The 23,414-nt window shown below is 38.3% G+C and overlaps 1 protein-coding gene across 2 annotated transcripts; it reads right to left on the reverse strand.

Annotated features, from left to right (window-relative positions):
• Positions 1 to 9,522: 9,522 nt before the first annotated feature.
• rgma (repulsive guidance molecule BMP co-receptor a) lies at positions 9,523 to 22,609 on the reverse strand. Of its 2 annotated transcripts, none has more exons than XM_058646111.1 (4): positions 21,658 to 22,609; positions 17,760 to 17,871; positions 15,275 to 15,792; positions 9,523 to 12,006 (listed from the first exon to the last, which is right to left on the reverse strand). In XM_058646111.1, exons 1-4 carry the CDS (start codon positions 21,673 to 21,675, stop codon positions 11,281 to 11,283), a joined length of 1,374 nt encoding a protein of 457 aa, XP_058502094.1. In that variant the 5' UTR covers positions 21,676 to 22,609; the 3' UTR covers positions 9,523 to 11,280. The 2 variants fall into 2 exon arrangements, with proteins under 2 accessions (XP_058502094.1, XP_058502093.1); XM_058646110.1 differs by having other exon boundaries at positions 17,760 to 17,875; positions 21,662 to 22,608.
• Between the last annotated feature and the right edge of the window lie 805 nt (positions 22,610 to 23,414).

A 23,414-nucleotide genomic window follows, 5' to 3' on the forward strand; every position in this document is an offset into this window, starting at 1 on the left:
CGTTTTCATATCCTGACTTTGTGTGTTCAGAAACATTCCGATGAGTGTCAATCAGCTGTTTTTCATTTTGTGATATTTCATGTCATGTTGCTCCGGGCCACTAGGGGGCTGTGTTTACTGTGTGGCTCAGTTGACCTGGAGTCAGCCAACTGATGCCATTTAACCTCAAGTTAACCTCAGGAAACCTGAACACAGGTGTTGCTGATTTGGGAAGCAAAGTTTTTCGACTGTGTCTTTTGGTTTAAAGTAGTGAGCAGTTTGGTTGGTTGTTTTTGTTACATGTATTATGAGTTAAAGTTATTCCTGCTGTATAATTATGAAGGAAAATAAACCTGCGAGATAATTGTAACTTTACTGAAATTTCACTTTTTGCTGAAACTAAATCCTCCGTATTAGCAACCAGCACTGCTTCATTTAGGACTGAGTCAGTACATTTAGGTCGAAAAACTGCTTCCATTTGAAATACAGTATCTCCAGGTCTGATTCCCCCCGACAGGGTCGTGGATCTGTTAGATTGTGGATTCACTTGTTCGTTTGGAAACCACGGACCGGAGCGAGCTCCAGGGCCAGCGGAATACCAGCATCATCACACCATTAACACCATTCATCAAAGCCGGCCAACGCTCGATTGGGGTATGTGTTGATCAGAGCCAATGATCATTAGTGTGAACACATTTTTGTAAACCCGTAAAAAAAAACGTCTGAAAATAACTGCGCGCCGGGACGAGTTTTTGCGCAACACAAACTATTTTCCGGTGTATTGATTAAAACTCATGCTGCCATTGACGGCTACACACGTCAATTCGGCCACTGCTCTGAAAATGGCCGCCAGTTCACGTTACGTGGTCATTATAGCTGAAGAGGGAAAATGAGACTGAGGTAAAATCTGCAACTGAAAAACGTGATTAAATGAACACCAAAGGTTTAGTGGAAACAATAAGCATTTTAGAAAAGGAAAGAAAGTCTAACTTTGGTAAACTGTCGAAAGTAAAAGAATATATTGCTAATTTGACTGCGTTCATATCAGCCGCATGTTTTTTTCTAGTGCGCGAATCTACTGACGTTTACGGTAATCGTAATGAAACTGCACTGAAGACCTGGGAGTGGCTACGAGGAGTCCAAGATTCATACACTACTGAACTAAGTATTTCCTAGACTACCTGCATTGGTCATATGAAGTAGTTTTACTGTGTACTTTTTGAGTAATCCTCTGTCAAAATCCTTTATTAAGTCTATTCCGCCCAACTTTGACATGGAATAAAAAACTTATTTTCCATAAGTCGTCCAAGATTCATACACTAGTAAACTAAGTACTTCCCAGACTACCTGCATTGATAATATGAAGTAGTTTTACTGTGTACTTTTTGAGTAATCCTCTGCCAAATCCTTAATTAAGTCTGTTTCGCCCAATTTTGACATGGAATAAAAAACTTATTTTCCATAAGTAGTCCAAGATTCATACACTAGTGAACTAAGTACTTCCCAGACTACCTGCATTGATAATATGAAGTAGTTTTACTGTGTACTTTTTGAGTAATCCTCTGCCAAATCCTTGATTAAGTCTATTTCGCCCAACTTTGACATGGAATAAAAAACTTATTTTCCATAAGTAGTCCAAGATTCATACACTACTGAACTAAGTACTTCCCAGACTACCTGCATTGATAATATGAAGTAGTTTTACTGTGTACTTCTGAGTAATCCTCTGTCAAAATCCTTAATTAAGTCTATTCCACCCAACTTTGACATGGAATAAAAAACGTATTTTCCATAAGTAGTCCAAGATTCATACACTAGTGAACTAAGTACTTCCCAGACTACCTGCATTGATAATATGAAGTAGTTTTACTGTGTACTTTTTGAGTAATCCTCTGTCAAAATCCTTAATTAAGTCTATTTCGCCCAACTTTGACATGGAATAAAAAACTTGTTTTCCATAAGTAGTCCAAGATTCATACACTAGTGAACAAAGTACTTCCCAGACTACCTGCATTGATAATATGAAGTACTTTTACTGTGTACTTTCTGAGTAATCCTCTGTCAAAATCCTTAATGAAGTCTATTTCGCCCAACTTTGACATGGAATAAAAAACTTGTTTTCCATAAGTAGTCCAAGATTCATACACTACTGAACTAAGTACTTCCCAGACTACCTGCATTGATCATATGAAGTAGTTTTACTGTGTACTTTTTGAGTAATCCTCTGTCAAAATCCTTAATTAAGTCTATTCCGCCCAACTTTGACATGGATTAAAAAACGTATTTTCCATAAGTAGTCGAAGATTCATACACTACTGAACTAAGTACTTCCCAGACTACCTGCATTCATAATATGAAGTAGTTTTACTGTGTACTTTTTGAGTAATCCTGTCAAAATCCTTAATTAAGTCTATTTCGCGTATAAGATATATTATAATCTTGTCCTCTAACAGAGGACAAGATTTAGTCTATTTTGCCTAACTGACGTGGAATAAAAACTTATTTTCCATAAGTAGTCCAAGATTCATACACTACTGAACTAAGTACTTCCCAGACTACCTGCATTGATCATATAAAGTAGTTTTACTGTGTACTTTTTGAGTAATCCTCTGTCAAAATCCTTTATTAAGTCTATTCCGCCCAACTTTGACATGGAATAAAAAACTTATTTTCCATAAGTCGTCCAAGATTCATACACTAGTAAACTAAGTACTTCCCAGACTACCTGCATTGATAATATGAAGTAGTTTTACTGTGTACTTTTTGAGTAATCCTCTGCCAAATCCTTAATTAAGTCTGTTTCGCCCAATTTTGACATGGAATAAAAAACTTATTTTCCATAAGTAGTCCAAGATTCATACACTAGTGAACTAAGTACTTCCCAGACTACCTGCATTGATAATATGAAGTAGTTTTACTGTGTACTTTTTGAGTAATCCTCTGCCAAATCCTTAATTAAGTCTATTCCGCCCAACTTTGACATGGAATAAAAAACTTATTTTCCATAGGTAGTCCAAGATTCATACACTACTGAACTAAGTACTTCCCAGACTACCTGCATTGATAATATGAAGTAGTTTTACTGTGTACTTTTTGAGTAATCCTCTGTCAAAATCCTTAATTAAGTCTATTTCGCCCAACTTTGACATGGAATAAAAAACTTATTTTCCATAAGTAGTCCAAGATTCATACACTAGTGAACTAAGTACTTCCCAGACTACCTGCATTGATAATATGAAGTAGTTTTACTGTGTACTTTTTGAGTAATCCTCTGCCAAATCCTTAATTAAGTCTATTTCGCCCAATTTTGACATGGAATAAAAAACTTATTTTCCATAAGTAGTCCAAGATTCATACACTAGTGAACTAAGTACTTCCCAGACTACCTGCATTGATAATATGAAGTAGTTTTACTGTGTACTTTTTGAGTAATCCTCTGCCAAATCCTTGATTAAGTCTATTTCGCCCAACTTTGACATGGAATAAAAAACTTATTTTCCATAAGTAGTCCAAGATTCATACACTACTGAACTAAGTACTTCCCAGACTACCTGCATTGATAATATGAAGTAGTTTTACTGTGTACTTCTGAGTAATCCTCTGTCAAAATCCTTAATTAAGTCTATTCCACCCAACTTTGACATGGAATAAAAAACGTATTTTCCATAAGTAGTCCAAGATTCATACACTAGTGAACTAAGTACTTCCCAGACTACCTGCATTGATAATATGAAGTAGTTTTACTGTGTACTTTTTGAGTAATCCTCTGTCAAAATCCTTAATTAAGTCTATTTCGCCCAACTTTGACATGGAATAAAAAACTTGTTTTCCATAAGTAGTCCAAGATTCATACACTAGTGAACAAAGTACTTCCCAGACTACCTGCATTGATAATATGAAGTACTTTTACTGTGTACTTTCTGAGTAATCCTCTGTCAAAATCCTTAATGAAGTCTATTTCGCCCAACTTTGACATGGAATAAAAAACTTGTTTTCCATAAGTAGTCCAAGATTCATACACTACTGAACTAAGTACTTCCCAGACTACCTGCATTGATCATATGAAGTAGTTTTACTGTGTACTTTTTGAGTAATCCTCTGTCAAAATCCTTAATTAAGTCTATTCCGCCCAACTTTGACATGGATTAAAAAACGTATTTTCCATAAGTAGTCGAAGATTCATACACTACTGAACTAAGTACTTCCCAGACTACCTGCATTCATAATATGAAGTAGTTTTACTGTGTACTTTTTGAGTAATCCTGTCAAAATCCTTAATTAAGTCTATTTCGCGTATAAGATATATTATAATCTTGTCCTCTAACAGAGGACAAGATTTAGTCTATTTTGCCTAACTGACGTGGAATAAAAACTTATTTTCCATAAGTAGTCCAAGATTCATACACTACTGAACTAAGTACTTCCCAGACTACCTGCATTGATCATATAAAGTAGTTTTACTGTGTACTTTTTGAGTTATCCTGTCAAAATCCTTAATTAAGTCTATTCCGCCCAACTTTGACATGGAATAAAATATGTATTTTCCATAAGTAGTCCAAGATTCATACACTACTGAACTAAATACTTCCCAGACTACCTGCATTCATAATATGAAGTAGTTTTACTGTGTACTTTTTGAGTAAACCTCTGTCAAAATCCTTAAATAAGTCTATTCCGCCCAACTTTGACATGGAATAAAAAACTTGTTTTCCATAGGTAGTCCAAGATTCATACACTACTGAACTAAGTACTTCCCAGACTACCTGCATTGATAATATGAAGTAGTTTTACTGTGTACTTTTTGAGTAATCCTCTGTCAAAATCCTTAATTAAGTCTATTCCGCCCAACTTTGACATGGAATAAAAAACTTATTTTCCATAAGTCGTCCAAGATTCATACACTAGTAAACTAAGTACTTCCCAGACTACCTGCATTGATAATATGAAGTAGTTTTACTGTGTACTTTTTGAGTAATCCTCTGCCAAATCCTTAATTAAGTCTGTTTCGCCCAATTTTGACATGGAATAAAAAACTTATTTTCCATAAGTAGTCCAAGATTCATACACTAGTGAACTAAGTACTTCCCAGACTACCTGCATTGATAATATGAAGTAGTTTTACTGTGTACTTTTTGAGTAATCCTCTGCCAAATCCTTAATTAAGTCTATTCCGCCCAACTTTGACATGGAATAAAAAACTTATTTTCCATAGGTAGTCCAAGATTCATACACTACTGAACTAAGTACTTCCCAGACTACCTGCATTGATAATATGAAGTAGTTTTACTGTGTACTTTTTGAGTAATCCTCTGTCAAAATCCTTAATTAAGTCTATTCCGCCCAACTTTGACATGGAATAAAAAACGTATTTTCCATAAGTAGTCCAAGATTCATACACTAGTGAACTAAGTACTTCCCAGACTACCTGCATTGATAATATGAAGTAGTTTTACTGTGTACTTTTTGAGTAATCCTCTGCCAAATCCTTAATTAAGTCTATTTCGCCCAATTTTGACATGGAATAAAAAACTTATTTTCCATAAGTAGTCCAAGATTCATACACTAGTGAACTAAGTACTTCCCAGACTACCTGTATTGATAATATGAAGTAGTTTTACTGTGTACTTTTTGAGTAATCCTCTGCCAAATCCTTGATTAAGTCTATTTCGCCCAACTTTGACATGGAATAAAAAACTTATTTTCCATAAGTAGTCCAAGATTCATACACTACTGAACTAAGTACTTCCCAGACTACCTGCATTGATAATATGAAGTAGTTTTACTGTGTACTTTTTGAGTAATCCTCTGTCAAAATCCTTAATTAAGTCTATTCCGCCCAACTTTGACATGGAATAAAAAACGTATTTTCCATAAGCAGTCCAAGATTCATACACTACTGAACTAAGTACTTCCCAGACTACCTGCATTGATAATATGAAGTAGTTTTACTGTGTACTTTTTGAGTAATCCTCTGTCAAAATCCTTAATTAAGTCTATTCCGCCCAACTTTGACATGGAATAAAAATCTTATTTTCCATAGGTAGTCCAAGATTCATACACTACTGAACTAAGTACTTCCCAGACTACCTGCATTGATAATATGAAGTAGTTTTACTGTGTACTTTTTGAGTAATCCTCTGTCAAAATCCTTAATTAAGTCTATTCCGCCCAACTTTGACATGGAATAAAAAACGTATTTTCCATAAGTAGTCCAAGATTCATACACTAGTGAACTAAGTACTTCCCAGACTACCTGCATTGATAATATGAAGTAGTTTTACTGTGTACTTTTTGAGTAATCCTCTGTCAAAATCCTTAATTAAGTCTATTCCGCCCAACTTTGACATGGAATAAAAAACGTATTTTCCATAAGTAGTCCAAGATTCATACACTAGTGAACTAAGTACTTCCCAGACTACCTGCATTGATAATATGAAGTAGTTTTACTGTGTACTTTTTGAGTAATCCTCTGCCAAATCCTTAATTAAGTCTATTTCGCCCAACTTTGACATGGAATAAAAAACTTATTTTCCATAAGTAGTCCAAGATTCATACACTAGTGACCTAAGTACTTCCCAGACTACCTGCATTGATAATATGAAGTAGTTTTACTGTGTACTTTTTGAGTAATCCTCTGCCAAATCCTTAATTAAGTCTATTTCGCCCAACTTTGACATGGAATAAAATATGTATTTTCCATAAGTAGTCCAAGATTCATACACTAGTGAACTAAGTACTTCCCAGACTACCTGCATTGATAATATGAAGTAGTTTTACTGTGTACTTTTTGTGTAATCCTCTGTCAAAATCCTTAATTAAGTCTATTTCGCCCAACTTTGACATGGAATAAAAAACTTATTTTCCATAAGTAGTCCAAGATTCATACACTACTGAACTAAATACTTCCCAGACTACCTGCATTGATAATATGAAGTAGTTTTACTGTGTACTTTTTGAGTAATCCTCTGCCAAATCCTTAATTAAGTCTATTTCGCCCAACTTTGACATGGAATAAAAAACTTGTTTTCCATAAGTAGTCCAAGATTCATACACTAGTGAACTAAGTACTTCCAAGACTACCTGCATTGATAATATGAAGTACTTTTACTGTGTACTTTCTGAGTAATCCTCTGTCAAAATCCTTAATGAAGTCTATTTCGCCCAACTTTGACATGGAATAAAAAACGTATTTTCCATAAGTAGTCCAAGATTCATACACTAGTAAACTAAGTACTTCCCAGACTACCTGCATTGATCATATGAAGTAGTTTTACTGTGTACTTTTTGAGTAATCCTGTCAAAATCCTTAATTAAGTCTATTTTGCGTATAAGATATATTATAATCTTGTCCTCCAACAGAGGACAACATTTAGTCTATTTCGCCTAACTGACGTGGAATTAAAACTTATTTTCCATAAGTTGTCCAAGATTCATACATCTTGTCCTCTTTTAAGGATTTTGGATTTTAGGATTTCATAGGATTACTTGCTGTGGATGATCTTCAGTACTTGGAGGAACTTAACATGCAGCAAACAAAGATTCTAAGTCAGAAGCTTCCGTATAAACTCAGAGATGAGTGGAGAGCAAAGGCATGTGAGATACTGGAGAAAACTGGTCAAAGAGCACGATTCTCAGACGTTGTGAAGTTCATTGAGCGCCAGGTCAGAATCACTTCAGATCCAGTCTTTGGTGACATACAGGACACTTCACCTGTTATCAAAGGAGCTACAAGAGCAAGTAAGTTACAGGGGAAACTGTCACAGGGGAAACCACAGCTTTGCAACACAGGTGGTCATTGAGGATGGATGCAGCAAACCAGATGGTGACAAGAAGGAAAAGGCGCAGAACTAAGTGACATCATTTATCAAGACTGATTCTATTTCCTGCCTGTGTTGTGATGCTGGTGGTCATGTTTTGGAACAATGTTTTAAACCAGGAAGAAAGACACACAGAGAGAAACTGGACTATCTAAAGGAGAAAGGTCTGTGTTTCAGTTGCTTGTGCACAGGACACTTGAGCAAGAATTGCGACAGATGCATCTCTGGCAAAAAGTGCAACTGAACGCATCCCAGTGTTTTGCACATTGAAGAGAAGGAAAGGGTTTCTCAGAAGGATCAGAAGAATACTGAGCAGTCAAAGACTTCTGACAGCTGTACAACTTGCTCCGTCTGTGATTTTACAGGGGCTAAACACTGCAATGGAGTTCTTCCCATTTTGCCTGTTAAGTGCTCAAAGGGAAACAAGGTTATTGAAACCTATGCTTTTCTGGACCCAGGGAGTACAGGAACTTTCTGCACCAGGAAGCTCATTGACAAGTTGAAAGTGGAAGGACACATTCAAGATTCATATCTGCATCAACACATTGTGTAGGACAACTCTCACACTTGAGATCTGACAATGGCACCAACTTTGTGGGTGCAGAAAGAGAGCTGCGAGAAGCCTTAGCCTCTTTGAATCATGACCGCATTGAAAGAACCTTGTCCAAGAAAGGAATCTTCCAGCTGGGTCCCATCACAATCGCGCTTGGGAGTGCATGATACGGATGATCAGGAAGATTTTGTGCTCTGTACTCCGTCAGCAAACCTTGGAGGACGAAGGGTTCCATGAAGCTATACTCAACGATCGCCCCATCACAAGGCTGTCAGACGACCCCAATGACCATCTGTTACCCCTCAAAGGAAAACCAGTTCTCCCACCAGGACTGGAAAACAAGGTGGAAACAAACCCATTACATCTCGGATCTCTTTTGAAAGAGGTGGATCCGTGAGTACTTACCGCTTTTACAGGAGTGTCAAAAATGGAACCAGGAGAACAGGAGCTTTGTTCCTGGAGACCTGGTCATGGTTGCGGACTCCACAGCACCACGTGGACCATGGATGCTAGGAAGAGTCCTGGAAACCTTCCCTGATAAGAGAGGTCTGGTGCGTGTGGTTCATTTAAAGACCAAGACAAACATCATTGAACGACCCATAAACAAAATATGCTTCTTAATGAAGCTAAAGAGTAATTGGTTCTATTTTTGTTGGTATTTGTCTCATTTCAATTTGGTGTAATTGGAGTGTGTGAGCCATATTCATTTTGTATTGTATAATTTAGTTTGTTGTTTTTGTTACGTGTTATGAGTTAAAGTTATTCCTGCTGTATGATATATGAAGGAAAATAAACCTGCAAGATAATTGTAACGTTACTGAAATTTCTGTTTTTGCTATGTTCTAAAACTAAAACTAAAATCCTCCGTATTAGCAACCAGCACTGCTTCGTTTAGGACTGAGTCAGAACAGAGTGATTTATTATTCTGAGCTGTTTGATGATTGTAATCCCAGTAGAGCTGTGATATACGATAACGATCCTGAAGTTCAAATGATGTTAAATCTTGAAAGTTATGTATAAAGAAGGTCAAAGTAAAATAGAAATGTGCATTCAACATTTAACTTTTACCTCAAAAATAATTTTCAATGTCACCATCTCTACACTAGGGGGCAGTCACACACTTTAAAAAAAATTATGCTCTCACCAAGAGTAACTGAGACAACCACACACGTCATCATTTAACAAGACATTTTCTTTTATTCAATAAATAATTTACATTATAAACAGCTGGTGTGGCACCACATTTACTTTACTAACATATAAACACAGTTTGATCTTTCTGCTGAAGTGTGTTTTAAACCATTACAAATATGAACGATTTCAAACAAAAGAAGAGTTAATCAATGAAAGAAAAAAACCCATAAAGTGCTTTCAACTCAAAAACATCAACACCCCAGAAAATAAAAAAAAACAGCTTTTCCTTTTCTACCATAAGAAGCAGAAGAAGAAGAAGCACTTAATGTTTTACTTCATCTGCAAACACACACACACGCAAAAACTGAGGGTGCCGAAGTCTGTGTGTGTTTGATGAACCTGTTTTTCACCAAAACATCAGATGTACAAAAACTGGGCTGATAAATTCAAAACACAACTGGTAATATACAAATGTAAAACTCCACAACTCACAAAAAAACATATGTACAATCTTACACTACACAATACAAATGACATCTATTAACACAAGATTCCATTTTACAATCATTTGTTTGTTTCTTTGTTTCTGCACCAGCAGCAGTAACGGCTGCCGAATACTTCAGTGTAAATGATGAACGACGGTCAAACTGAGCTCCAGTAGTAACAGCAACATGTGTACGGATGAGTCACATCACAGGTGAACGCAGAAACCTCTCACAGCACGAGTGTCCGGGAGAATCCCAGGAAAACACGAGGAAAGCTGAGAATCAAATTCTGTCACTGTCACTTTCACACACAAATACTAACTATATACCATTAAATACTGCATCTCCCCAGTGTGAACGGTTGGCACAAGGGCTCGTTGTGAAGCCACAGAATCACGTCTACAAACATATGCTGATCATTGAGTCGGGCGGCAGCAGCACGCTGGCCCAGCTGTGACGAGCACGATCTACACCACGGTCACTGTGTTCAACGCTGTTCCTGCCCTGAAACTACGTTTGTTCTTTTTATTTTTTTAAGCAACATTCACATCAAATACTTAAAAAACATACACATTGTGGGCTCCAACAATGACACTGGATATGATGTAGAGATGAAGACATTATTCCTAACTGTTCCATTTTGGGTTTTTCCACTCGGCTGATCAGAGTCCAGTCCTGAAATCTTGGGTGCAACAAAGACGTGGGACATATTCTCCCAATGGAGGTTTGTGATCTCATTTCTGGGAACTCCAGCAACCACAAACACACTAAATTAACCACAGACACTTTGTTCTAACGCACACACGCACAACGCACACATAACCCAACAATATGACCCATTAATCTCTAAAGCAGACAACTGGGCATTCTGACCTGATCCTTTTGGCTCGAGTGCTTCCTCCACAAGGTTCAAGCTTTTCCAAAGTTGGAAACTAATCAAACATAGACTGCTTCTGGCCTTAGGTTAACAAAAGACCCTGTCAGGTCCTCTCGCTTCGCCACATGAGCCACAGGGAGCTTCAGTGGCTCGGCACCAATGAGACGGATCGGGGGGAGGGAGGATCAGCAAACTCCTCTTTCTGCAGAAGATCATCTTGTCTGGTTTCCCATAGGCACGCAGCCTCAGTGAGAATGTGGGATTTAATCCCAGGTGGATATCCTGAGCTCTGTGACGGCCGGGCTCTCTCACCGCTGCGCTCTTCAAAGACCAGTCGTATGAAGCAGTGAAACACATGTGATGATAGGTGGACTCCCCGCGTCTTTAGAATGAAGTCGAGACAAACGACACTGAGACGAGTCAGAGAAGTGTCTCTCACACACACCAGGACGTCGTCGGAACACAAAACTCAGTCCATAATAAGACGCTGAGGAGGTTGATGAAGAGGAGAGAAAGCGCACATGTGCCTCTCTGTGCTGCGCTGCCCATCAAAGTATCCTTTTCAAAGATGTGGTACCGCTCGCTGTTTGAATGCAGCATTTTTACATCCTCAAAGGCGTAGTAGGCTGCCATGGTGAAGTTAACGTCACCAGAGGAGAGGAGGTCAAACACGCACGACTGAAAGTACAGATCCTCCACCGGGAGCCGCTCTTTACACCTTGCCTTGGCAGACTGGTAGGTGAAGCCCTGTGCTCCGGTGCTGCTGCTGCTGCTCCTGGTTCTGGCTGCGCTGTGAGGCTCCGCTTCTCCAACCCTGAGGTTCCTCAAGTCAATGCGCTGGTTTGCAGGACAGCCATGAAGACACAGGTACAAGTCCTGGTTATCGCCGTCCTCCACAGAGTTCACTACTTCCTCCGGCATCCGGACAGCAAAGGTTAGGTAGTGGCCCACCTGCCGCACGACTATGGTTGTCCCAATGTACCGGGCCTGAATCTCCACGTGCTGCCCGGGAACCTTCTCCACCACACGCAGGGTGTTGGCTCCGTGGCGATCGCCTCCGTTCTTTGAGCCGTCGGCAAACGCAGCAGGCAGCTCACCGGTCTCTGCGTGGAACATCTTCTGGTCCACACACTCCTGGAAATTCTTAAAGATGATTGTCAGCTGCAGAAGGAAAGAAACGAGAGAACCGTCAGAAAACCTGGGAGACACTTGCAGCTCTGCAGCTCAGACAAGCCTGTGTCCACCGAGCCGCTCAGTCTAGTTCAGCTTGTCACAATAAACTCTGATCTAGGACTACAGAGTGTAGCCTGTCGAAGAAGAAGAAGAAGAAGAAGAAAGCAACACACTAAACAAAGGGTAACAACAAGGGTTTTCTCTACCTTTGCATGGATTTGTTGTGTCTAATGAAAGACAACACTTTTATTTTGGTGCTTTTCTTGATACTTTACAAAACAGACACAAATACTTGACATAATATACTAAACTGAACCAAACCGAATCCTAGGAAACCAGATTCAAAAGCAAAGTGCTTATACTTGAGCATTAAGAGCATGTTTGTGCAGTATGTGCCATCTACCCCTACTTTAGTGTCACATTTCAGCATTGGCTCAACACAGGGGAGGCCAAGGTAAACGCCCTCAAATAACATGAGTCTGGGCCATGTAAAATTAGACCTCAGTTTGCAGACACAAAGACGATCTATTCATAGCTGAAAAACCTGCCTGTGAACCCCAGAACTATGCTCCAGGGAATGGCTTCAGGCCAGGACACAGTCATGTACTCAGCAGCTAATTAAGTGAGACTGATCAGCACTGTGACAGAGCAGAGACTCTGAAGTCTTCCAGAATAACCTGAGCTTCACTGAAATGTCTTCATTCCCAGCTGACAAGTCCCACCTGCATCACTTCTTGTTTTTGTTTTCTACAGCTTTTAATAAAAAAATGCTTCCATTATCCCTTGAACAGAATAAAGGCTGAAATAAGCAGACAGATTTATTTGCTGTAGCAAGAAGCAATTTACCAACACAGAGCTCTGCAAATGCAGATCTGAGCAGAAGGCCATGTTTGCACAGGTGGCACTGGCAGCTGCTTTGTTTTCCCTTTGTCCAGAATCAAGAGCTTTTATGAAAAAAAAAAGAAAATTGCTTCCAAAACCAACAATATAAAAATGTCATTAGTCTAAAAGCTAAAAACCACATGAGTGCGTTTGAGTGTATCATTAAGCAACCCAGATTACTGCAAATGATTCTCTCTACAAATGTGATAAAGGACCAAGTCCTTAAAACTCGCTCTCTAAATACTTTACATACAATTCTGTGTAAAGGCCACAATCACTGCTGCACACTTTGTGTGAATGAGTTAAACCAAAGCTCATGTATGTGTTTTAAAGGTCTTCAAGTCGTATTAGAGACAGTTGTCTGAACTAAACCAGAAACTAAACAACACTGGACTCGAAGACTCCAAGCTGCACAACACTTCACTCATTTACACCGTGTTTCATACACTGTGTGCACCACACTCTTCTACTCACACACCAGTGCATTCTACACATAAGACCACAACGATTAATCGACTTTAAAAAATGAATCTTCAATTATGATTTTGCTCGTTGTTCACCATGTTTTTTTTCTTCTTAAAAATGTACATTTTCTGGTTTCTGAAATCATCAAAACAAATGAACATTTAAGAACATCAGCAACACAGATGAGCATTTCTCTAGACCAAACAACTCATCGATCAACAGATGAATGGGTTAGGAAGGAGGAACTTGTCCAAACACAAACCAGAGAGCACATTCTGACTTTCACACTCACAGAAACATGAAAACCTTACAGCGACACGACCTCTGTCAAACCTTTGAGCCGCAGGGTTAAAAACTAGACCAGTTTTTATTTATATATGGTTTTCATTTGTAATAGTTTGACTTCACCTGGTCTGAAGACCAATGTTTGTTTAAATCTGAGTTCACTCAGATCGTTGGCCTCTCAATAAATGCACATTACTGCGACATGTAGGCGGAGCCTGAGAGCAAACCCTCCTTTTTTTTCAAGATGTAACAAACGAAAACTGAACCCACAAAAAAATGACAAAAGAACGATTGTGCTTTAGTTTGCATAGCTTACATTTAACTTATATAACCTACTGCTGATTGTATGCACAAGAGGTTTGAGTCACTTTATCATTATGAACAAGATTTACGTGAGGACAAGATGACAAAAAGCTGTAAACTGACAACAGTGGAATTAATCCACATTACACAAAATCATCTACAATCTTTAAGGGATGAGCAGATATGAGTATATCAGTATCAGTATTGATCTGATTCTGGTCAAAATCACTGGATTGAATATGCTAAAAAAATAGAAAATCCAATAAATCCAAAACCTCTAAATATCACATAAATGCTGCGGAGAGACGTGTGTTAGGTGTCAACTACACCACAGTGATTGTGTTTGTGTTGTGCACAAAAGATCAAAGAATTAAAAAAAACAGTACAGTATTATCATTATTATTATTAGGGCTGTCAATCGATAAAAAAAATAATTTAAAAAAATGAATTAATCGCACAATTTTCTGTAATTAAGTATTATCATTATTATTATTAGGGCTGTCAATCGATAAAAAAAATAATTTAAAAAAATGAATTAATCGCACAATTTTCTGTAATTATTAACCTGAAGCTTATAACAGATATTTATTCACACACACACACACACACACAGAAGTCTCCTGCACACGTGACCATGTCACAACCGGAAGTAAACAAACAACGTAGACAGTGTTTTTTTTTTTTACGCGTTAAATTATTTAAGGCGTTTACGTTGACAGAACTGAAACAATTAATCAATGAATCGATTATTAATCTATTACTAAATTACTCGACAACCATATAGATAATCGATGAACAAGATTTCCGATTGTTTAAGCTTCTTAAATGTGAATATTTTCTTCATGTCTTTGCTCTGGATAAGAAGAAGAGGAAATCATTAAAAGCATTAAAAACATTTTTTAAGGTTTTCTGATACGAAAATAATTGTTAGTTGAAAGCGCTAATTGTTATATAATGGAAAAAAAGGCTGTGATATCAATATTGGTCTGGAGATCATGAGAGACGCCGTGATATGGTATTATCCTGAGCGATATACTCAGCTCTTCTAGTGGACTGAAACGTCCATGGATGTTTTTTATACTAATGCACAAAAAGAATAATGTTTATTTGTAGCATCAGTTAAAAAAATCAACACATGGCATCAATATTGCAATATTTCACTGTATCGCTTTTTCCCTCCGCCCCTAGTATCAGACATTAAAACGTGACATTTAGCCATGCTGCACACTTTTCACAATCCTTTTTGGTCCCATTTTCTGTGATGTAAGAGATGATAAATTCAACATTTAAGGCTCCTGGATACTTGACACAAGATCCTCACCTTGCTTGTAGCTGTGGCCAAAGAGCCCGGCACCACAGGGGTGTTGGTCACCTGGACAGACAGGTATTTGTTATGTATAAGCGGCCACGCCCCTTCCACCTTGCACGTTTGGAAGTCGTCTCCAAAAGTTCTGAGGTGTGGATCTCCAAAGAAGCCACAGTGGGTGTAGTTGGGCGGCGCAGTGTTGCGTGGAAGACTGCGCTCGTAGTGGCACACTTCTGGGCCATCGGAGCGTTCCTGGCTGTCAGGCGGGAGTGGAGGAGGCGGAGGAGGGAGCGGGGTCCGGGCCCGTGGCTGGGACGTCGGCCCCTCTTTGGAGCAGTTGTGTTGACTCATTAGATCCTCGACGCCATGCTGGGCAGAGTGGTACGCCAAGTCGCCTCTGCAGGTCCGTGCGGTCCGGCGTACGCAGCTGTTGTACACTCGCAGCGCCGTGCAGAACTCCTCCTCCGGTCCAGAGTTTGACGTCGACGCCCAGAATTCTGAATTACACTTGAGGATCTTGCACTGCAGACTCACTGTCAGGGAAACACAAGACACTGGCGGTTAGTGTCAAATTCAAATCAAATCAGTAGCACAGATGAAGCCAAAATAACCGAACCAAACCAAATAGGCATCGTTGTTTGACATAAAGGCTGCGGTACCACATATCATCTGATCCAGCAACAGAGGCAGATGCTGCAGATCTCTGCTTCTGACGCAGTTTCTCTCAATAACACGGTCACATATCTGGCTTACTGTGGGCCTTTTCTGCTATTTTACGTCATATTATTGCATTAAAAAAGCTGTAATTATCATTTTTGCTACATTCCTTTGAATATTTTAACCTCACATCTGCAAAATAATTATTTCATTTATCAGCCAATTGTTAAAAAATTACAACTTTTTCTTCTCAGAAACTTGGATTTTTGATTATCAGTTTCATGGGTTTCATTTTTAGTTGATGCATTATTTTAGTCGTGTGTGTGTGTGTGTGTGTGTGTGTGTGTGCACTGCAGTGCAGACAAGAGTGTTGTGTAGTAACAACACAATTACCATTTTTCAAACTGATTTGAAACTTTGTGGTTGTGCTTCTGTCCAACCCGAGCAGTAAGTGAGCGGGAAAGATCTCTCCCAGGGTCAATGACCTCTGTTTATTGTAGGGAAGGTGACTTCCTTTTCACACATAAAAGTGATAATACCACCAATCCTAATCCTAATCTACGCCCTTTAAGATCAACGCTGCAGACTATAGATGGTTGTCTCCTGTTTTAATGCCACAATGCTTTAGTTAACCTCGACTCAAAGAGCTGTGAGATGTTTGTGCCGCTGCAGCAGCCACACTTCACTCCTCCTCAGCTTTTATCACCCAAACTCATCTCATCATCATGTTGTTGTTTGATGGTGAGTAACTTAAGAGGAAAACCTGCAGGGTTCTTTCAGTCTACTTAAACAACAAGGAATTCTTTGATTCAAAATGTTGACTGTTATTTTCCAAACATCAAAAAGTCCTTTTTTTTGGTTTGGATTTATTGACATTTAAGAAGATGAAATCTGAGAACTGTTCTTCTGTTTAAAAAAAATCCCACTCAAAGTCATAGTAGATTATCAAAATAGATGGTGATGAATGGATTCATTGTAGCAGCCTTAAGATGAAAAACTTTGATTTTGCGGTCGTAACACAAGTTGCCTCAGATTCATTGTATTGAATAATATAATATCATATAATAATTAATATAATATAATATTCCAGTGTTAAATTGACTTCTTTTGTATTTCCCAGCTGAACACAGCACTTTCTAAAACATGTCAACAGTCACATTGAAAAGCAACACAACCTCTACAGATGTCCGTTTCTTTACATTTCACTGGCATTAATATGAACATCGAGTTCCAGCCATGACTGAACCACAGGATGGAACAAAAGTGACTTTGAAGGAGCTGATGTGAAACCCTGAGACGATGATGCCCCATCCCCCCAAACACAGCAGCTCCTGTGTTTCAGCCTTTAATCGAACACATTCAAATAAAAATACGAAACACAAGAAAGAAATGACTACATGTTGTCACATGTTGCGCTTTAGTCACCAGTGCGTTCACTTTTAAGCCAGTTGTCATATTTTCCAAAGCCTCATCGTCTGTACGTCAGCACTTTGCACTAAATCTCTGTAGTCGAACACATTTCAATCATTTCATCCCTGAGTTTGGTGGAATTCTAACCGACTACTGCAGCGAAACCGAACCATTTGGCTACATTTATGACAGTTTGAAGTTTTGAGCGATCACTTCGTCTTATACAGGAACTAAGTCAACTCGAGTTTAGTTGAAAAATATCACTCGAATAATTCGGCTAATAAACAGTGACCCAAAAATACCGACTTAGTGGCTGAACGTTCAAAATTGTTTGATAATGTGTAACTATTCAAATAAATGAAGGTTCAGCATGTGCAGCGTGTCGATGTGTAAATAAATAAATAAACAAATAAACAAACAAATCAAATCTTACCGTGAGGGAAGAGTGAGAGAAACACGGCGAGGACTCTGCACACTTCACGCGCCGAGGCTCTTCCTCTTTTCCCCATAACCATCCATCCAGCTCGGGGTCGCACTTCACTCCTCTCCCTGGTCAAAGCGAAGGAGGGAAGGAGTTACAAACGCCGAGGACACGACACAAGTCCATCAAATAATGTGAGCGTCCTCTCATCACTGACAGCCAACGCGCTGTTCACTGTGTCCTCTTTACTGGGAGCTTTGCTGCTTTCACACACACACACACACACACACACACACACACGTGCGCGCGCGCAGGGAACACGCGAGCTTCCTTTTAGGGACTGTCGGGAAAGTGTAGCCTCTGCAGGACACGCAGACCCAATCACAGCTGCTGCCCCTAAACCCCCAACTCCTCAAGTTTCAGATTACACCTCAGAGTGCAGACTTTTCTACTACAACCGACTCTGCACGAGAACAACCACTGAACCGGATTGTTTCTGAGATGACGACAATAAGCACAATGTGCACTGACACAGACAATAAAAACACACACCACTAACATTGATTCTTCATATCACAGGTTACATAAACAAGCCAAGTTTACTAACCCACTACTTGTCAAAATTATACTAAAATTCACCTCCAGATATGTCAGGTTGAGTGTTATATGTGTTCTGAATGTTTTTGGTAATATTCAGTGACAGTTACAGCAGTAGAGCAAAACATCAGTACATGTTGATAATGTTTATGTGCCAAAATGTAAATGTTTATTTAAAATGATCTGATATTTATCACAATAACGATCGACATAGACGGATTCAAATGTTTTATTGTATCATGATTTGTGGCCATATACCTATTTACTATGTGTACATTAAAACATGGGAGTATTAATTATGTTCACGACAAATGTAGTTACCAGTATTCTTAATTCTTAATTCTTAATTCTTAATGAATGATTTCATCAATGTTTCATTTGGTAAGAGAAATGTGTTCTGTTTTTTTTATGGTTCAAGACGATGTGTTACAATGTGTGTGTTATCAGTTTAGTATCATAAAGAAAAGAAGCATCAAAGTTTCCATGTGTGCTTCACAGGTTATTGAAATGACTGTCTGTCTACAGTTCATTAGGTTATTCTGTTTGACATATGATCAATTAAATCACATCAAACTGAAATCATATAAACATAATATTGATTTGTGTAGGTGACGTATCACTTGACCAACTGAATTCCATACACAAAGATATTGGTTGCAATCATTTTGGAGATATTTCTCTCACAGTATGTATTCATTCAGCATTACGTTTGATTTTCTGTAAATGTTATGTGACTACATTATGATCTCTATGACCAGAACAAACCAGCAAATTCAAAAAAACTACGTCTAATGAAAAGGATTTTTGCTGCAATTATAACCTGTAAACATCCAGAGACTATTCATAAAACATCATCTTTTTCTGATAATACCTGGGTACCATATGTGAAGGTTTTTTTCATATGTTGCTTTAAATGACTTGAAGTCCTTCCCAGCAGCAGGCAGTGACCCCCCACCTCTCAAAGCAACGACACACCCTTCTTTCATTGCCTTTGTACAAATGGCACATTACTGGTGTCTTTTACAGCAAACGCAGCAGACAGATGGCAGAGTGCACTCAGGTTGTACAGTAGTTTTCCACAGAGCAGTGAAGTGTCTTTGTGACTGCTGTCCCTGTCGTGGATGATGGATATGAGGTCTGAGTCTCAGCATGTCTTCAACAAGGGTGGCCCTGTGCACAACAACTATCAAATGATCACTGCTGCTTAAAGGTAGACGCTGCTCTGACGCTGTTCTCCTTGAACATTGCTGCCTTTTAACACAAGCAGCAAAGTCAGGCTTTATGTGGATATACTGTATACATGTGACTGATTCAAGTGTTTTTATATATATATATATATATATATATATATATATATATATTTATGTGTATATATATATATACATATATGTATATGTGTGTGTGTAGTCCTTATTCTCATCATACATATATATACTGTATACATGTGACTGATTCAAGTGTTTTTATATATATATATATATATATATATATATATTTATGTATATATATATATATACATATATGTATATGTGTGTGTGTAGTCCTTATTCTCATCATACATATATATATACTGTATACATGTGACTGATTCAAGTGTTTTTATATATATATATGTGTGTATATATATATACACATATATGTATATGTGTGTGTGTGTAGTCCTTATTCTCATCATAAATATATATATATACATATATATATATATATGTATGTGTGTGTGTAGTCCTTATTCTTATCATACATATATATATATATACAGTATATATATATATATATATATATATATATATATATATATATATATACTGTATGTATGGTGAGAATAAGGACTACACACCACCTGTTGCTGTGACTGCAAATAATTGTATAATATCCCTTATACTATACTAGGGCTGAACGATTTTGAATAAATCTCGAATTGCGATTATTTTGACAGAAATTGCGGTACAATTTGCGATGTTACAGGGAATTGTCATTTTTACATCAGTCTTCTCGTTTTCATTTGAAAAACATGTTTAAAATGATTACTGTGTGATAAACTGTGAGAAACAAATCTGTTCTCTTCAGTGTGTAGAGTAAGATGTGTATACATCCAGACATAAATTCGCCTAAAATTATATATTTATTTATATTTTGACACACAGTTTGGCTTTTACAGATATTGATATTGATATTGATTTTGATAAAATTTCGATGAATTGTTCAACCCTATACTATACTATACTACTACTATACATACAGTCTAAACATTTTTTTTAACATGAATTGACAATGAAATGACTTGGTTACTTCTATGTTTGTGAGTAGCCTAATTTATTATATACTGTATGTATATATATATATATATATATATATATATATATATATATATATATATATATATATACTAACATATTTTCCTCACAAACACACAGTCACAATTCTGGAGTCTAATAAGCACTATAAAGATTTACGTTCCTCATTCTCAACAGAAAAACATGGTGTGGTTCCAGCTTCTATAAATCGCTGCCTTTTTATTTGAGCATTTTAAAGACATTTTACATTTCTCATATTGAGACCATGCAGTTCAATAAGGCTGTTTACCATTCAGACAACAACTCCATTCTAAATTACCTTTGCTGTTCTCAATATTTGGCATTAGTATTATTATATAATACTATTAGTATTAATGTAAATAATATAAATGTCTGTCAACAAATCATTTGGTGAGATTTCACATGTAACGAAGTGACCACGTTTATAAATGAGTGTTTACGTAAAAACCAAATATAGAAGCAGAGTCCATCTTCCGCGTGACGTCATGATGAAATGTGTCCATAAATGCACTGAGATAATAAAGTGTGCAGCTTCACATTTGCCTTGTCTGTTGTTATATTGTTGTTATATTTGGACATAATATGTCAAATATCTTACGTGTGTTTGATAACACAAAAACAGAGGCAGTTTTTTCCCGATAGATGGCGCTTGATATGACCTCTGATATGAAACCTGAAATCATGTCACAGACGCACATGGTACGACAACCAGACCTGTCATTACTGTTGGTAGTTCTGGTCTCAGGGCAGTCGACCCTCCTGACTGAGGAAGCAGCTTCGCCAGTGTTTTTGGTTTTGGTTTAATGTTTGTTGACGTTTTTTTTTTTTTGTTTTTTTTATCAATTACAAATGCAGTTTTAAAAACAATTCCTACAAATAGACATTAACAATTCAGAATGGAAGGTGTGACGTGACTCTGTCAACTCAACAATCAAAGTAAAAAACCCCAAAACATATTGTTTAAAATCCAAACGACGCGTGGATGAGAGGAGACAAACCAACCTTGGCGGCTGCATGAGCTCTGTGCGACTCTGGAGTTCGTTCTGCAGGAACCAGGAGACCGAGACCAGGAGCGAGAGAAATACACGGTGTAAAAAGAGAAACGCGTCCTGCGGCTCACACTAATCCAAAATCAAAGGCACTATGCGGCTCTCCGTGCGTAAAATCCGCCAGTCTGCACATGGTGTCCGACGATCGTTCAGCCGCTGGAAGTGTTCCGCAGTCTGTCTCCTCTCCTCTGTACTTTCACAACACTTAGATCTCCACATCCATGGCTAAACTCAGCCTTATCATCAGTCGATCGGGAAAGGAGACATTGTTATAGATTAAGTCCGTTAATTGCTCTCATCCGCGCGGTGAATCCAAGGTGTTAGTTCTGGTCGACGTCGGGGAGAAAAAAGCCCTGAGGCTGCTGCTGCTGCTGCTGCTGCTGATCCGCTGGCTGCATGTTGTGAAATGGTTAGTTAGAAAGTGTGAGAGACAATGATCGACTCTGCGTGACGCCGCTGGGAAGCCCCAAATCTCAGCTGTGGCCCCATCATTTCTGCTGTTTCCTCAGAGGCTTTGAGAGAACACGTTTCACAGAATCCACATCTCAGCTGCTGCAAACCAAAACTAATGATTTTTATCCACGAAAGCAAGAAATCCACGACACATTCTGTCTTCATTCAAACCTAATTCCCTTGATTTTATTCATTATTTTATTACAGTAGTGACTTTTGCATCTTCATATTCTAGAAAAGAAATCAGATTTTCAAATTGCTGCTTTATTCATTCTTCACAGTGAGTGCAGCTCCCTCCCTCCAGCAGCAGCAGCAGCAGCAGCAGCAGCAGCACTCCCTCATCTCTGCAAATCACAGGTTGGAAAAAGACAAATCCATAATAATCAGGATTTAATGGAGGATCAGGTGGACAAACACTTTGCAGCAGGCAGGCAGGAGAAGGGAGTGTGAAGAGGGGGCATGTGCTAAACCTAAAGCAGAGTGTGGCTTGCACCTGTGTTTTAGGATCAGACTGCTTGCAGGAAAATACCTCCCCCCTCTTCCTCTCCAGCTCTCACTCCTTCTCACTGACTGTCTGCTCCAGTTTCTGCAGGAGAATTCATCACTCCAGGGAAGAGACTTACTTAGTTATCTGAAAGAAGCCGCTCACTCTCAGTCTATTCACTGTCTGCTGAATGAGCCACAAACACAAGCCTGTCACACTCACACTCACACACGTGTGGCTGATTTTATTTTTCCACCTGTCACATCCCATCGTCCCTCTTTGTGTCCACAGAGAAAGTGACCCTCAGCTCAGAAGTGCTCTCTGCTGCACACCCAGCTGTGCTGAGTTTGCAGAAGTGATCCACTTATATATATATATATATATATATATATATATATATATATACATATGTCACTAGATGCATAAACAGTTCTATCTGTGTTTCATTTTACAGAACAAATTAATGAGATTTATATTTGTGCATTATAGCAACAAATGAAAGAAGAATTCCGTCCGTCAGCCAGCGGCTCTCTGCCGTTTCCTTTAGAACATGAAAACAGCCAAAATAACAGGAATAAAAATGGTTGTAACTGTTGCAAGATTTCTCCATCATTATTAGTCATGGGTCACAGAGCAGTGAACAGGACTTCTTTTTAAATCTTGCTTCACATCCTGGTGATTTCTTCACATGTCGTACTTCATCATAATTTCATCTGCTCACAGTTCACTTGGTTTCTCAGAACACATCAATTCACAATCGTCTGAATAG

This window comes from Solea solea, chromosome 12 (genome assembly GCF_958295425.1).
Source record: "Solea solea chromosome 12, fSolSol10.1, whole genome shotgun sequence".
Classification (NCBI taxonomy): Eukaryota; Metazoa; Chordata; class Actinopteri; order Pleuronectiformes; family Soleidae; genus Solea; species Solea solea.

Bases quoted from the DNA above. Each gene is read 5' to 3' on its own strand.
- rgma (XM_058646111.1), bottom strand. The intron at 15,793-17,759 runs GTAAGATTTGAT...TTTCCCTGACAG, and splicing joins TCTCTCACTCTTCCCTCACG to TGAGTCTGCAGTGCAAGATC. The intron at 12,007-15,274 runs GTGAGGATCTTG...TTCCTTCTGCAG, and splicing joins TGGCCACAGCTACAAGCAAG to CTGACAATCATCTTTAAGAA.